Raw genomic sequence first — 13,495 nt, forward strand, 5'->3', positions numbered from 1 at the left:
GAGAGGCAGAACAAGCTTGGTGATTGTTATGGGAAGCGCTTGATTTCACTTATTTTTACCAAAGGGCGTGCAACCAAATATTAAGTTGAGGGTGCCAATAATTTTGTCCAGTCCGGATTTGGAGTTCTGTGTGACATGATGTCAGATTTGGTGTTTTTTTTTTTTTTTTTTTTGTTTCAATGCACATAAATGAAATAAGTGGATACCAAAACATTTGGAATTGCAACAATTTTCTGGGAGAAATGGTGCATTTTCTGGGAAAATCTATCATAAAGTGCCTTTCACATCCATCTATCTCAGTGGAGTTTAATTTCTATAATGTACAAAGGATTTGGAAAGGTTTAGGGATGTTTGGTGTGTAAGTAGTGTGCTATGTGAATGTGACGATGATGAGTTACGCTTGATGTTTTAATTTTTCCCCACATATACTTAATTAGGGTGTGTTAGGACAGCTTTTTTTGGAAATGTTTTCTTCATTTGTTATATTGAATAAGATTATTTTTATTTTTCTATATATATGTTTTTTGTTTGTCTGTTTGGTGATGTTATATACTGTTTTTAACAATTATATCAATAAACATTTTTTTAAATAAAAATTATCTATCTATCTATCTATCTATCTATCTATCTATCTATCTATCTATCTATCTATCTATCTATCTATCTATCTGATGCCTGAGGTACACCACATTTAACATCATCTAATTGTGACAAATGACCCTTTAAATCCGTGATTCTCAACTGGTGGGTCACAAACCCATCTTCAGTGGGTCGCGGGTCTTTGTCTGTGCAACAAAAATGTTAAGAAAAAAATTAACAGAGTGCCGTCCGTTCACACTTTTTAACAGTAGGTGGCGATAATGCCCGGTAATGCGAGTTAACAGCCGCCATTTCACTCCCTAGAAGAAGACCCACAAACTTTGTTTATATGTGCTAATTAAGTTTGGCGAAATGCAAGTACGACACAGAAATTATTAGATGTGGATTTTCTTATATTGTTGACAAAGGAGGACAAAAAAAAAAAACTCAGTGTGTTTTGTGCAGTGAGGTGTTGACATGTGAAAGCATGAAGCGATCAAAACTGAAGCAGCCTTTGGAAACAAAACACCATTATCTCATAGATAAAACTGTTGAGTACTTCAAAAGACGACGTCAAGACCTGAGGACATCACAAAAGTGTTTTACTTCTTCGTGCATCTTACTTGTAGTATTGCAAACTTAAAGGAACCCCACACCATTGCAGAAGACCTCATCTTACCTGCAGCCATGGACAGAGTGGTCAGAGAGGTGTCGGATCAATCCGCAGTGGATAAACTAAAAACTATAACTCTGTCAAATGACACTATTAGTAGGCGAACTGAAGACATGTCAGGTGACATCAAACAACAGACCACAGTTCGCTTTAAGGCAAGTGGTCATTTTGCCTTATAAATGGACAAATCCACAAACATAACAAACAAAGCGGTTTTACTCGTGTGACGTGAGACGTGTGGGATGGGGACGTACAGGAACAGTTTCTATGCACAAGAGACCTCCCTACTGCTACTACAACTGCAGAGGACATTTTCAGCTCTGTGGACTTGTATTTGTGTTCAGTAGGCCTAAGCTGGGACTTATGCGTCGGTATCACAACTGATGGCGTTGCCTCCATGACAGGAAAAAAACTCCTCCCCAACTTGAGTGCTGGCCTTACACTCCATTCCCGCCGGCCTGCTTCCTCCTGTCACGCAGGCTCACTGCTGCCCTTCTCTCAGTCCTTTTCTTTCACGTCTTCTCTGCTTTTGTCTGCTCTTCCTCTTCTTTTTTTTCTCTCTATTCACTCACGATTTTGAAGGAGGAATTTCAGTTGTTAAAGAAGAAGAATTCAAGGGGGGGGGATTCAAGTGACGGACTGTTGACATTTACATCAAAGGTCAGGATGATTTCTTTGCTAGTGTGGTGACTGCAAACACAACAAACTGGGAATGTCTTCAGACAAGAGGTTTGTGAAGAATCCCATTGCAACTCACAGTCCTGGTTTACTAGCACGGGGCAGCTGCCTGCCCAGGACATTTCTGTTGAGGTGAAGTCTGAATTACCCGAGTTTGAGGAGAAAATGAATGGTAGGAGCAGTAGAGGAGAAGAACAACAGAAAAACTCTCCAATTCACACGTTGCTGTCCAGAATGTGGTAAACGATTCTCACAAATGCACATTCAACAGAGCCTGGTTGAAAAAAAACTATTTTTGCTTGCAGTGCGGAAAAAGGTTCTCCAACAGTAGCTATTTTCAGAAGCACACTCAAATTCAAACTGTGGAGAAGCCATATGTCTGTGCTGAATGAGGTAAAAGCAATTTAAGCAGCAGCAACCTTCACAAACATGCAAAACTCCATACTGGTGAGAAGCCACATCGTTGTCATGAATGTGGTAAGTGGTCCTCACAAGCAAGTCATCTTCAGAGCCACACCAGAATTCACACCAGCGAGAAACACTACTGTTGTTTGGAATGTGGCAAACGACTCACACGCCTCAGTAGTCTTTAAAAACTTAGAGGAGAGTAAGTAAGTAAACCAAGCCATTGTTGAGAAATGAACTCAGTCATAATCTCCTTGTGGGAAAGGATTCTTCAAAAAAATAAAAGCCACCTTAGACAGCACTTCGGCATTCATACTGAAGAGACACTCTGCTGGTCTCAATGTGGTAAATGATACAATGCAATGGAAGAGTGGCAACTTCAGAATTGGGTGACTGTACTGTAATACCAGTATGTCAGCTACGCAGGCATCGGTCCTCCTGTCAGTCCTATGACATAAAATGAACAAAGAAACAGAACATCTGGCAAAAGTACTCACGTGCTGTGATAACAACTTACCACAAGGGGGCAAAGCTGAAAATGTACAGTACAGTAGTACAAACAACACAGAGGTATAATGATATCAAGTTCACCAAGTAGTGTCAGCTAACATGAAGTGCCTCTGACAACTTGGCAGTGTGGTCGGGGGATTGAGGTAAGTTACACCTGAATATGAGGAAAAAACAATCGTATATATGTGGAAGAAATAGAGACACATTAAAATAATTTTTTAACGAGACCCCTGGTGTGATCTTTAAGTAGATGACATTGTGTTCTTCAGCATCATAAAGGAGGAGGTGGTAAGGAATGTGGTAGAGCAGAGAAGGAGGAGTGAAAATAAATAAAAGAAAAAGACAGAATACATGAGGTGTATTTATAATCACAGCTAATGGAAAGAGTAGATGAGTTGAATATCTTGGTAGCCCAAGATGGAGTATAGGATGCAGAGACAATCCACAGAGTGCAGTGTGAACAGAACAATTGGGGGTGTTGTATGAGAGAAGAATCACAGCGAGGTGTCCAGGTGAGGAGTTTAAGACCAGCGATGATGAAAAACAGACGTGCCACCCCATTTTGAATCATCTGCAGCCATTTGGTGACACAGGCTGATATCTCCTGCAGGTGGAGAGTTGCAGAAGTCCAGATCTAACAAGACCAAAAGCGGTGCTGCATTCTCGGTCAGAGTCGGTGTAATTAAGAAAGAGTGAACCTGCCAGATTGGGAGACCATTACAACAAGGTCAGCGAGGGACAGCCAGCCATCCGGCACCACCTCAATGATGACGACAGACTTGACTGGCCTTGGAGATAATGAGCCAAGCTGGACAGACTGATGTGTAAGAAGAACATGGTCCATTAATGTCAGGTGGAACTGCAGGGAACATTCCTTCACCCAGATTGTAAATACCAGGAAGTCATGAAAGTCTTGCTGAGAACGTTTGCTTCTCTGGAGAGAACAGCAGGTTTAACTGTGAAGTATCAGTATTGGCACTGAGAAGGAGAACCCTGGGACTGGATGATGGGGTCAAGCAAGAGAGAGAGAGAGGGAGAAAGAGAAAGAGAGCCCAGCAGCAATCCTTGAGGCATCTCTGTGCTCGAGAGGTGCACCTCTACACCAGGGGTCCCCAACTCCAGTCATGGAGGACCACCGTGGCTGCAGGTTTTCATTCTAAACCTTCTCTTAATTAGTGACCTGTTTTTGCTGCATAGTAACCTTTATGAATTATTGAGTTTTTTTTTTTTATATAAAAGATTTGTTCCCCTGAATTCCTTTCTTTAAATGTCACCCAAACAGAAATGAAATGTGAAGTGAGTGAGCCGACAGAAGACCACCTAAGTCAGGGTCTGAAACTCCAACCAGTGGCTGCATTAGGCACAGAGTCTCATTGTTAATTAATCTCCTTATTTAATTCCACGGCTTGTCGCTGCTCTTATTGTGCAATAGCAGACATTTATGAAATTGTGGATTTCCTCTTTTCCAAGAACTCTGCTGAAATGTTTTGAGCAGATCAGCAATCCTGAGACCTTCACCTTTCTTTATTTTCAGATATTGTGTGATGGACACCAGTTGTGTTGGCTCATTTTGTATCACATTCTTGTTTGGCTGCTAAGTAAGGAACAAGAAACAATGAAGGGGTCATAGTCTTCAAGAGCAAATCAATGAAAATGAATGGAAAAGGAGTTAATTAGCAGCCAACACAGGTCACTCATTAAGGAAATGGTTAGAATGAAAATCTGCAGCCACTGAGGCCCTCTGGGAGCGGAGTTGGGGACCCCTTCTCTATACACTCATGTCATTCATCCCTAATAGGAGAATGATCTTATCCCACCTTCCCAAAAAAAAAAAAACCCTCCCACACATATTCACCAGCAAATGTGGATGAAGCTCAGCTCCATGGCACCACCATGGCACTCTAAATGGGGTTTGTTTAGTGGGGTTAAACACAGCGTGGAAATATGCATTGAACGCGTCAACAGTTCTCTCTGTCAATCTATTTCTAACAGGGCCAATGACATGAAATTTTCACCCATTGTTGGTAACAACCCAAGTAATCCACACATACAAAGACATCCAAACCAATAGGTGATGTGTAATAAAGAGGAATGACATAGGGAGTAAGAATTGAACACATGAAGAAAAGGAGGTGCAGGAAGACCTGGAAAGCCAAGAGAGCAGCTGACATCACCAGTTGATTCAAAGAAGAATCAGAAGACCACTTATTGTGAGCTTCAGAAAGCCATGGAATGAACAGGTCCAGTAAGTGATGCACTCCACCGCCATGGCCTCTATGCACGCTACCCGCGCTGAAGAAAAGATTCGTTGAAAGTTTGCTGTTCAACAAACTGGGAGAGTAGAGTCTGGTCAGAGGAGACCACAATGGAACTCTTTGGATGTCACTGCACACACCATGTTGGGAGGAGAAATGGCACTGAACTTCATCACCCCAGAAACAGTGAAGTCTGGAGGTGGGAACATCATGGGGTGTGTGTGTTTTCAGACTTCATAGAATTGAAAAAAAATGAATGGAGAAATGTAGCTGGACATTCATAAGTATCTGCTGCCATCTACCAGGATGCTGGACATTTCAGCAAGACAAGGACTCCAAATAAAGCCAAGGAAACTCTGTTGATTTCAGAAAATAAAGCTGCTAGAATGGCCCAGTCAGTCAGTCACCCGACTTGAAACCAATTGATAAGAACTGAAGATCAGAGTTCATAAAAGAGGCCACCAGAACCTTCCAGATTTGAAGACAGTTTGGGCCCAAACCCCACCTGAGCAATGGGTGAGACTCGTTTCTCCGCACAGGAGGCATCTTGAAGCTGTCAGCACCAAACAAATACCTTAACTACGAAGGATGGAATACATTTCAGTCCCGGTGTCATTCCACATCACTTATTGCTTTGGACGTGTGGATTACTTGGGTTGTTACAGACATCTGGTGTAACATTTCCTGCCAATCGTCCCATTAGAAATCTATTGAATGAGGAAAAACCATGGACATGTTCAACGCTTATTTCCCCCTCAGTGTATATTAAAGCCTTGAATGCGACATTTAAATGTTGACCTAAATAATCCCGAGCATCCCATCAACAGCTCAAACCACTAGGACACACCATAAGAGGAAAGGGTCACACAGGACATGCTACCACAAAAAAAAAAAGAGGAGACAAGAATGACAGGAAGGAGGGAGAAGCTACGAGGGAAATAGACATTTCTAGAGCAGGCTGCCATACCAAAGTGTAGCTCAAAAGTGCTTTACCATAAGGAAGAAAAATAAAGTTAGATTGTTACTTAGTATTGGTTAACATAAAAAAAGGTCCAAGGACCAGGAGAGAGGAAAGAAAACACTGCAGAAAGGCCATCCAGCCCCCACATCAATGATCTTGCAGTCCCCATGGTGTTCAGGCTTCACATGGAAGAATACCTGTAAGTCGTGTGGACCTCCGGCCTTTAATCCAAAGCACCTTGATGTCCCTACATTGATCAGGTGGTGCAGATCACCACCAGCACAGAAAATGAGAACAGCAGACAAAGTAGGGATTGATACAGATAGTGGAGCCTACATGAATGAGAATTCCAAGCATATACAGAATCAGGGCTACACCATAATGAAACTCTGTTTACTGTAATGAGAGGAGATTATATATATATTAGTGCTGGTGAATTTGTCAGTCAGCGATTCCAGATTTGAGGTACATAACAGCATCGCTTTTTAGGTTGAGCTCTTGGAATTCTAAGCAGGCACTCATTTGAGTATCTAAGGTTAGGATTTGGAGTGTAAATATGACATACAGTAATCCCTCCTCGATCACCGGGGTTGCATTCCAGACCCCCCTTGATAGGTGAAAATCAGCGAAGTAGAAACCATGTTTGGGAGAGTTTATAAGGGCTTAAAATATATAAAAATGATACACTGTTTATAAACATTTTCCACACAGTTATACAGCATAATCCATTTGTATTCTTTACTAGGCAAGATTCAATGAAATTGAATATTTACATACATAATTTTCATTGAATCTTACCCGTTTATATACAGTAAAACCTAAATATTTGAAAGAAACCGAGTGTCTCCGATATCACATATGTTACAGCCATTACGATTAACAGGCCAGCAACAATAAGGAAAAAAAAATTGTATACAGAATGTGTACTGTGGCACTAAACATACAAACACGTACCAAGTACTGCAAGTAGAAAATTATGGTTACTCAGCAACAATGACTTGTCCGATAAGGAGTTTAATTTTACTGCACAACAATGGAGAGCGTTACAGCCCTTCTAAAGGAGCCGGTTTCAGCACCGCCATTGTTCTTCAATCCAAATCCCTAAAGCAGATTCCATCCAGACTACTGCCTTATTACATCCACTTACAACTCATTTTGCACCCTGGTTAAAAGGACACTGCGGCCGTAGATCTATTCCTTTCCTACTTTTTAAATAAAAAAATAAATAAATAAAATCGTAGCCATCAGCAATCATTGATGCTGCAATGGCGTCCTACAGCGGTGAAGCTTTTCCCTTCCTTCAACAAATCCAAAATGTTTAGATTTTTGGCCATCCTTAACACCTTCCGTTGGCGCTTGGGCACAGACCCTGAAGCAGTAGCAGATCATTGGAGCCATAATGAAGGGCCTGACTATACACAAAGATAAACACAAAAGTGAACTCTTTACACAGCGAAACACGTTGATGCTGAAGGACAGAGACGAGACTTCCTGGTTAACACCGCATTCAGCACACAGGAACTTAACTGCGTGCTCTGATTGGTTAGCCTCCAAGTCATCCACCAATAGCGTTCCTTGTATGAAATCAACTGGGCAAACCAACCGAGGCAACATGTACAGGAAGTAAAAAGATCCATCGTCTGCAGAACCCGTCTTCTACATTTAGATTACATATAAAAGCCGCAATAGAGTGAAGCAGCCAAAGTCGAAGCGCGATATAGCAAGGGATTAATGTATACCCAAAAAAAAAAAAAAAAAAAAAAATTGGTAAACCCTAAGCAGTATTAATCATTAATTCTAAATGACACAGGTAACTAGTATAGGGACATCAGAACTGGGGTCTTATCCGCCGATTCTCTTTTCCTCAGATTAGAGAGCTGCATTCTGCACTCATTTTGCAGTAGGTTAAGAGAACCAGAAACTGAGGTGGTGTTAACCTCAAAAGGTTAAGGGGTTAGGTCTGCAAGAGGTAAAGCAAACAAGAATGGAAGACAAATTTACATCTCTGGTCTAAATGAAAGCTAAACCACTGGATTAAAAAAATTGCTTCATGTACTGCTGCTTTAGGGATGGTTCAGAGGATCGTGGGAAAACTGGGTGGAAGAACCTCAACACGTTCTCATAAGGATTAGCAAAAAGTCAAATCAGAAAGATGCCCACAGTGACCCATGCAGGACATTAGCACTTGTTCAAAAGTTGGAGTCTTACCCCATGCTAAGATGACTGTGGGGTTGTTAGCTAGGAGAGGCTCAGGTCACCACTTCAGAAGTAAAAAAAGATTGTGCCTTGACAACCAAGCATGTTGGGTCTCAATTTGATTGCATAAATTAAAAAACTCCCGACCACACATTCATGAACAGCCTTTATTAAAATTTCAAATCCACTTTTTTCAAGTTCAGTCTCCTCACAGCAACCACAGCCAAAATCAGGACGACCATCAACATCGTAGCTGCAGCTCCCAGCACCAGATATCCAGTGGGAAGAGAGGCTGTGGGAGGAAGACAAAAGGACATTTACTCTTCAATCACAATTAGCCAAAGCTGTGACATGGCTTACATACTGGGAATAAAAAGGATTACCTTCCTGCGCCAGCTTAGATGTTTGCACCTGGTCAGCCTTAAAGACCACAGGCCCACTGTGAAGGAGCACATTCTTCCTGGCTGAAGCAATTTGTTCCAACTTCTCAGCAGCTCTGCCAGATCCTGAAAGTAGAAAGAGTAAAGGTGGAGTTTAACAGTGAAGTGCCTTACAAAGCAGACCAAAAGCTCATCCAATACCATGCTGCAGTGCTTAAATTAGAAGACAGTACAAAAGCCATGGCCTCCTAGCAGAGAACACACACCCACACTACTACAGGTTACTCACTTCTAGCAGGGCAGCTCTGAGTACAGGGGTCTGTGGCAGAGGGATAGCAGGCAGCAGCAACACAGTAGATGAAGATCTACAGGGAGAGAAAAGGAACCACACAACTACAAATCCTTAGACTTCAGTGTGGAACATATTAAGTATTCTTAGTCGAGTTTCAGGATTATAGAATCTGCTGTCACCCCAAGACCCTCAAAAGCAGAGCACACAAGCCACTTGACAAGGAACCCACCTTTTCTGCCAAGGATTGCTGGGCAACAGGATCCACAAAAGCAAACATCTCAAACACAAATCTCTTGTAATGACTTGGGTAGGCCACTCCAGATGTGCCGTCCACAGTCACCAAGCTGGTCAAATAGTTGTCCCCCGTGTATGGGCACCTGGGCAAAGCAGACCACCCCCCATTAGCACTGAACAGCCAACATGTTCCCCCCACCCTCACACAGGTGGGCACCTACCCATTCACCAGAAGGCTCCACTGGGGCTGGCTGGAAGCAGAAGGTCCTGGGGTGACCCAGCAGTCCCCAAGAGTCAGCACAAGGTTAGGGTCAGTCCTGTTCACGATGTGCACTTCCACAGCCACAGGATCCCTCAGAGTTTTGGTCACTGGGTAGTCAGCATCCACATAGTAGGAGCCATAGGAGGAATCTGACCATGGAAAGGAGTGAGCATTACATAGCAAGATCAGACCCCAACCACATGATCCTATTACCACAAAGTCAACCAGGCTTTTAAGAACCTGGTCAAGTCACTATAGGAAGTGATTAGCCAGTAAGGCCAACAGGGATCCCATCCCTGACAGTACCTGTTGCAATGACCAATTCCAGGTCAAATGGCCCTTGCTCTACTACTGGAAGAGGTGGCGCCACAGTATACACCTCAGCCTCGACTTGCACATCCTGGCTTCCCGAGTAGGTGCACTGGAAGAATAACCTGAGAAGAGAAACACCACATCATAGCAGGTAGAGCACATTTAGGGTCAGAGTAAGCAGGTGCAGAAGCCTTACTTGTAGACACTGTCCCTGGTGATGGAGCCCTCTGGACCAGTCCTCACAGTGATGGCAGCAGACATGGTGTTCTGGTAGGTCACATTGCCACCAGAAACCAAACCAGAAGCAATTAGTAGCTTGAAAATATTCAAGGCAAGCCAAATTTTCTAAAGAGAAAAATTGGCAAGATAATTTTCTGGTCTAGAATCCTAACCTCCATTAAAGAGCTTTGGCAATCTGATCTTCAACTAGATTGAGTTGTCCCATCTAGTTGAAGATCAAAGTTGACTAATGGTGGATAGGATATGGAGTCTCACCTGTACTGTGCTGCCACAGGCACTGACTGGAAACTGGTACATGACAAAGCTGGACAGGCTGGTCACAGGGCTGCAGCTGGGGGAACTGCTGTCCACCAATTGGAGAGACCCAAGATTCAGGGGAGGGAGGGTCACCTTCTCAGACACCACCACCACAAACTGGCCATCCAGGGTGCACTGCACAGTCACTGGCCAAAGCAAACAAAAGCATGAATATCCAGCAGCAGCCACCTTTGCTCACTCACACACGAACCACTCACCATCATTGGCATAGTAGCACAGACTGGTGCTGCTGCTCGAATCGTAGCAACAGTTGTTGGCTTCACAGTCTTCTTGAGTGATGGATGAAGACCCTCCACAAGGGAGCTTCTCGCTTGCTGTAACTGCACATCTCTCAGCAACACTCACAGATCGGCGAGCTGCGACGGTCAAAAAGCACATTTAGAAGATGAGACACACTCGGGGTGCAAAACAAGGAGAAGCATACCTGGCTTAGCGCATCTGAAGGTTTTCAGATTTGTTCGAGATCCAATGGCAATGTTCACGACATACTGGGAGCCCTAAAGAACAGGAGAGGCTCAAAACCAAACGCTCCATTAAAACCGATAACCAACAGCTAAAGCGTTATGCGCTGCTCACCTCCTCAGACACGTGAGCATACGATGAAGTAAAGGGGACCGTCAGTGTGGTGCGGCCAGACTGTCCACCGACAACGACTCCTGGGAGATCTTTGGTCACCTTTACCAGTCCGCCTCTCGTCTCTGAAAGTTATGAAAAGGGCGATATTAATCTGAAGACTCAGGTGCGGACAAGTCGCAGAGATCGTGAATATCTCACACTCACTCTGAAGAAAAACAGTCGGAGAGCCATCAAATAAAAGCGTCATCGTATTGTCCGCATCGCATTTCTTAGTCACGCGCACGTCCCCCAACACAAACTGAACGACCGACGCCCATACGACCAGCCAGAAAAGACACCACCCATTCAAACACTCCATGCTGGAAAAGCACCGAACACGAACACAACATAAGCCAAAGCCCGCGCGCGCGCGGGTTTAAATCGTCGGTGGCGGCGGCGCGCGCAGGTGACTCATTAGTGACAAGGCGCGAGAATGGAGCGCGGGAAATCGGCGGCACTCCATCTGCTCGTGCGGCTTTATTGAGCAATCAGCACTTCACGGCATCGGACTGATCCGTCCAAAGGAAGACCGTGTAGAAGTGACCGCTCTGAGGGGCGATCTGTCTGTTAATTTAATGAGGGAAATCAGGAGACATCAAGGAAGAAAAGAAGACGAGAGATGTGAGAAGTACGTTTATTTCTAAAGAGGGGCTTTGTTAAAAAGACGATTTGGGAATGACCCGGTGCCTTAGCGGAGGGTCTTTACAATGGAAACACATTAGTTTTCTGTGTTAATTAATTAATTCAGGAGCAGCCGAAAGAAGAAGATTTAATTATTATTATTATTATTATTATTATTATTATTATTATTATTATTATTATTATATTGGTATCAGCCGAGTTTCGTGTATGTATGTGTTTTCTTTTTAAAATTAATTTCATGTTGACATGATGTAGAAAACTAAATTCTGAATTTCCCCTTGGGATTAATAAAGTATCTATCTATCTATCTATCTATCTATCTATCTATCTATCTATCTAAATTACTCCCTATTATTGGCTTTGGGTAAGGAATTATGTGTCCTAGTAATTTTTTTTTTTTATTTTTAATAAGAATACTCACTTTCTGTCTTTAGTTTTCATTAGCATTTGTTTAGCAGGAGACCTTAAAGCAGGGCTCCGTTTCCCTTAATCGACGCTAAATATTAGCAATAACGCGTAACTTGAAATAGCACGCAGTTTTCTGTTCAGATCAAATCTACTGTTAGTGTCCCTCTAGTGGCAACATTAAGTACTGTTTTATGTTGTCAAGCAGGTGGCAGACTTGTACTGTATTTCCATCCACCTTGTATTTGTTCTGGTAAAAATCTAATCTGTAATTATTTTGTTTCTTTTATTAGTATATACATTGTTTGAGTTTTAGTTGTTCCTTTTGTTATATATATATATATATATATATATATATATATATATATATATATATAAATTAGGGCTCTCAAAGTTAACGCGTTATCACACTCTATTTTTAACGTCATTATTAAAATGAGTGCGGAATTCCCCTAGTTCGAGCTGAGCCTGCAAACCGAATGCATGCCACTGTAGCCTTCAAGTTATTTCTCGTAGAAGTCACTCCATATTCCTAATTATTAAGCGATGGAAAAAGGTCCATTAAATGGGGAGTGCAGTTTTAAAAATTTTTAACCTAAGGTTGTGTGTAGTTACTGTCAAGACGAGTTTAGTTATCACCGGAGTACAAGCAGCCTACAATATCACATGCAAGCCAAGCATCCATTTTACACTAATAGTATTAGTCCGGGTAATTTGCGACACACCACGCTTGACAGTGTTTGGCATGAACCAATGTACACATCAACCTCCAGAACATTAATGGTAACAATTGCTAAATTGATAGCCACAGCATGCAGGCCGATTTACATACTGGAGGACGAAGGTCTGCGCAACATAATTCGGATCACATCCAGCGACCCAACTTATAAATTACTCCTGAGAGCCACAGTCGTAATGAGGATACACGAGCTGTATGATTCAGATAGGGCATTACTAGCAAAGGAGTTAGAGTTCACGGAGACGGTCGCCCTTACTGGTGACTACTGGACATCACTTGAAAATCATAGCTACCTCTGGGTTACAACCCGTTATGTCGATGAACAGTGGAAACTGCATTCACATGCTTTGACGGTCATGAAAACATCGGAGAAACATCATGCCGAAACATGCGCAGAACATTTTATGGATGTAGCAAAGCAGTGGAACGTTGAGAATAAAGTAAGCAAGCTCAGTCCAGATAGTGCACGGAATTTAATTTCAGCGGCAAGACCGCTGCCTTTCAAACACTTTGCCATGCATTGCGCACAGCTTTCACCGTTCTGTCACAGTGTCTCTGTAGAATCGTGCATTTGACGGCGCACTTTACAAATGCCGAAAGCTGGTGGGGCACTTCAAGCACAGCCCATCAAATACTGCAGATCTTGAGAAACAGCAAGTCGCTCATGGCCTGAAGACTAAAACGCTCGTATAGACGAGATGGTGAAGCGTGTGCGAAGAAACGCACAACCACTAAGAGAAGCGCTATAGCCCTACATAAAACTAACGTGGTCATGCCAACAAATGCTGAGCTGGAGAAA

General features: G+C 42.7%; 1 protein-coding gene across 1 annotated transcript; it reads right to left on the bottom strand.

The window, feature by feature from the left end:
• Nucleotides 1-8,410: 8,410 nt before the first annotated feature.
• LOC120528267 (zona pellucida sperm-binding protein 4-like) lies at nt 8,411-11,247 on the bottom strand. Its single transcript, XM_039752396.1, has 12 exons — nt 11,076-11,247; nt 10,872-10,993; nt 10,720-10,792; nt 10,493-10,651; nt 10,233-10,420; nt 9,934-10,031; nt 9,732-9,859; nt 9,385-9,574; nt 9,159-9,306; nt 8,927-9,002; nt 8,641-8,763; nt 8,411-8,549 (listed from the first exon to the last, which is right to left on the bottom strand). Exons 1-12 carry the CDS (start codon nt 11,227-11,229, stop codon nt 8,428-8,430), a joined length of 1,581 nt encoding a protein of 526 aa, XP_039608330.1. The 5' UTR covers nt 11,230-11,247; the 3' UTR covers nt 8,411-8,427.
• Nucleotides 11,248-13,495: the final 2,248 nt, after the last annotated feature.

This window comes from Polypterus senegalus, chromosome 4, assembly GCF_016835505.1.
Source record: "Polypterus senegalus isolate Bchr_013 chromosome 4, ASM1683550v1, whole genome shotgun sequence".
In the NCBI taxonomy this organism is placed as follows: Eukaryota; Metazoa; Chordata; class Cladistia; order Polypteriformes; family Polypteridae; genus Polypterus; species Polypterus senegalus.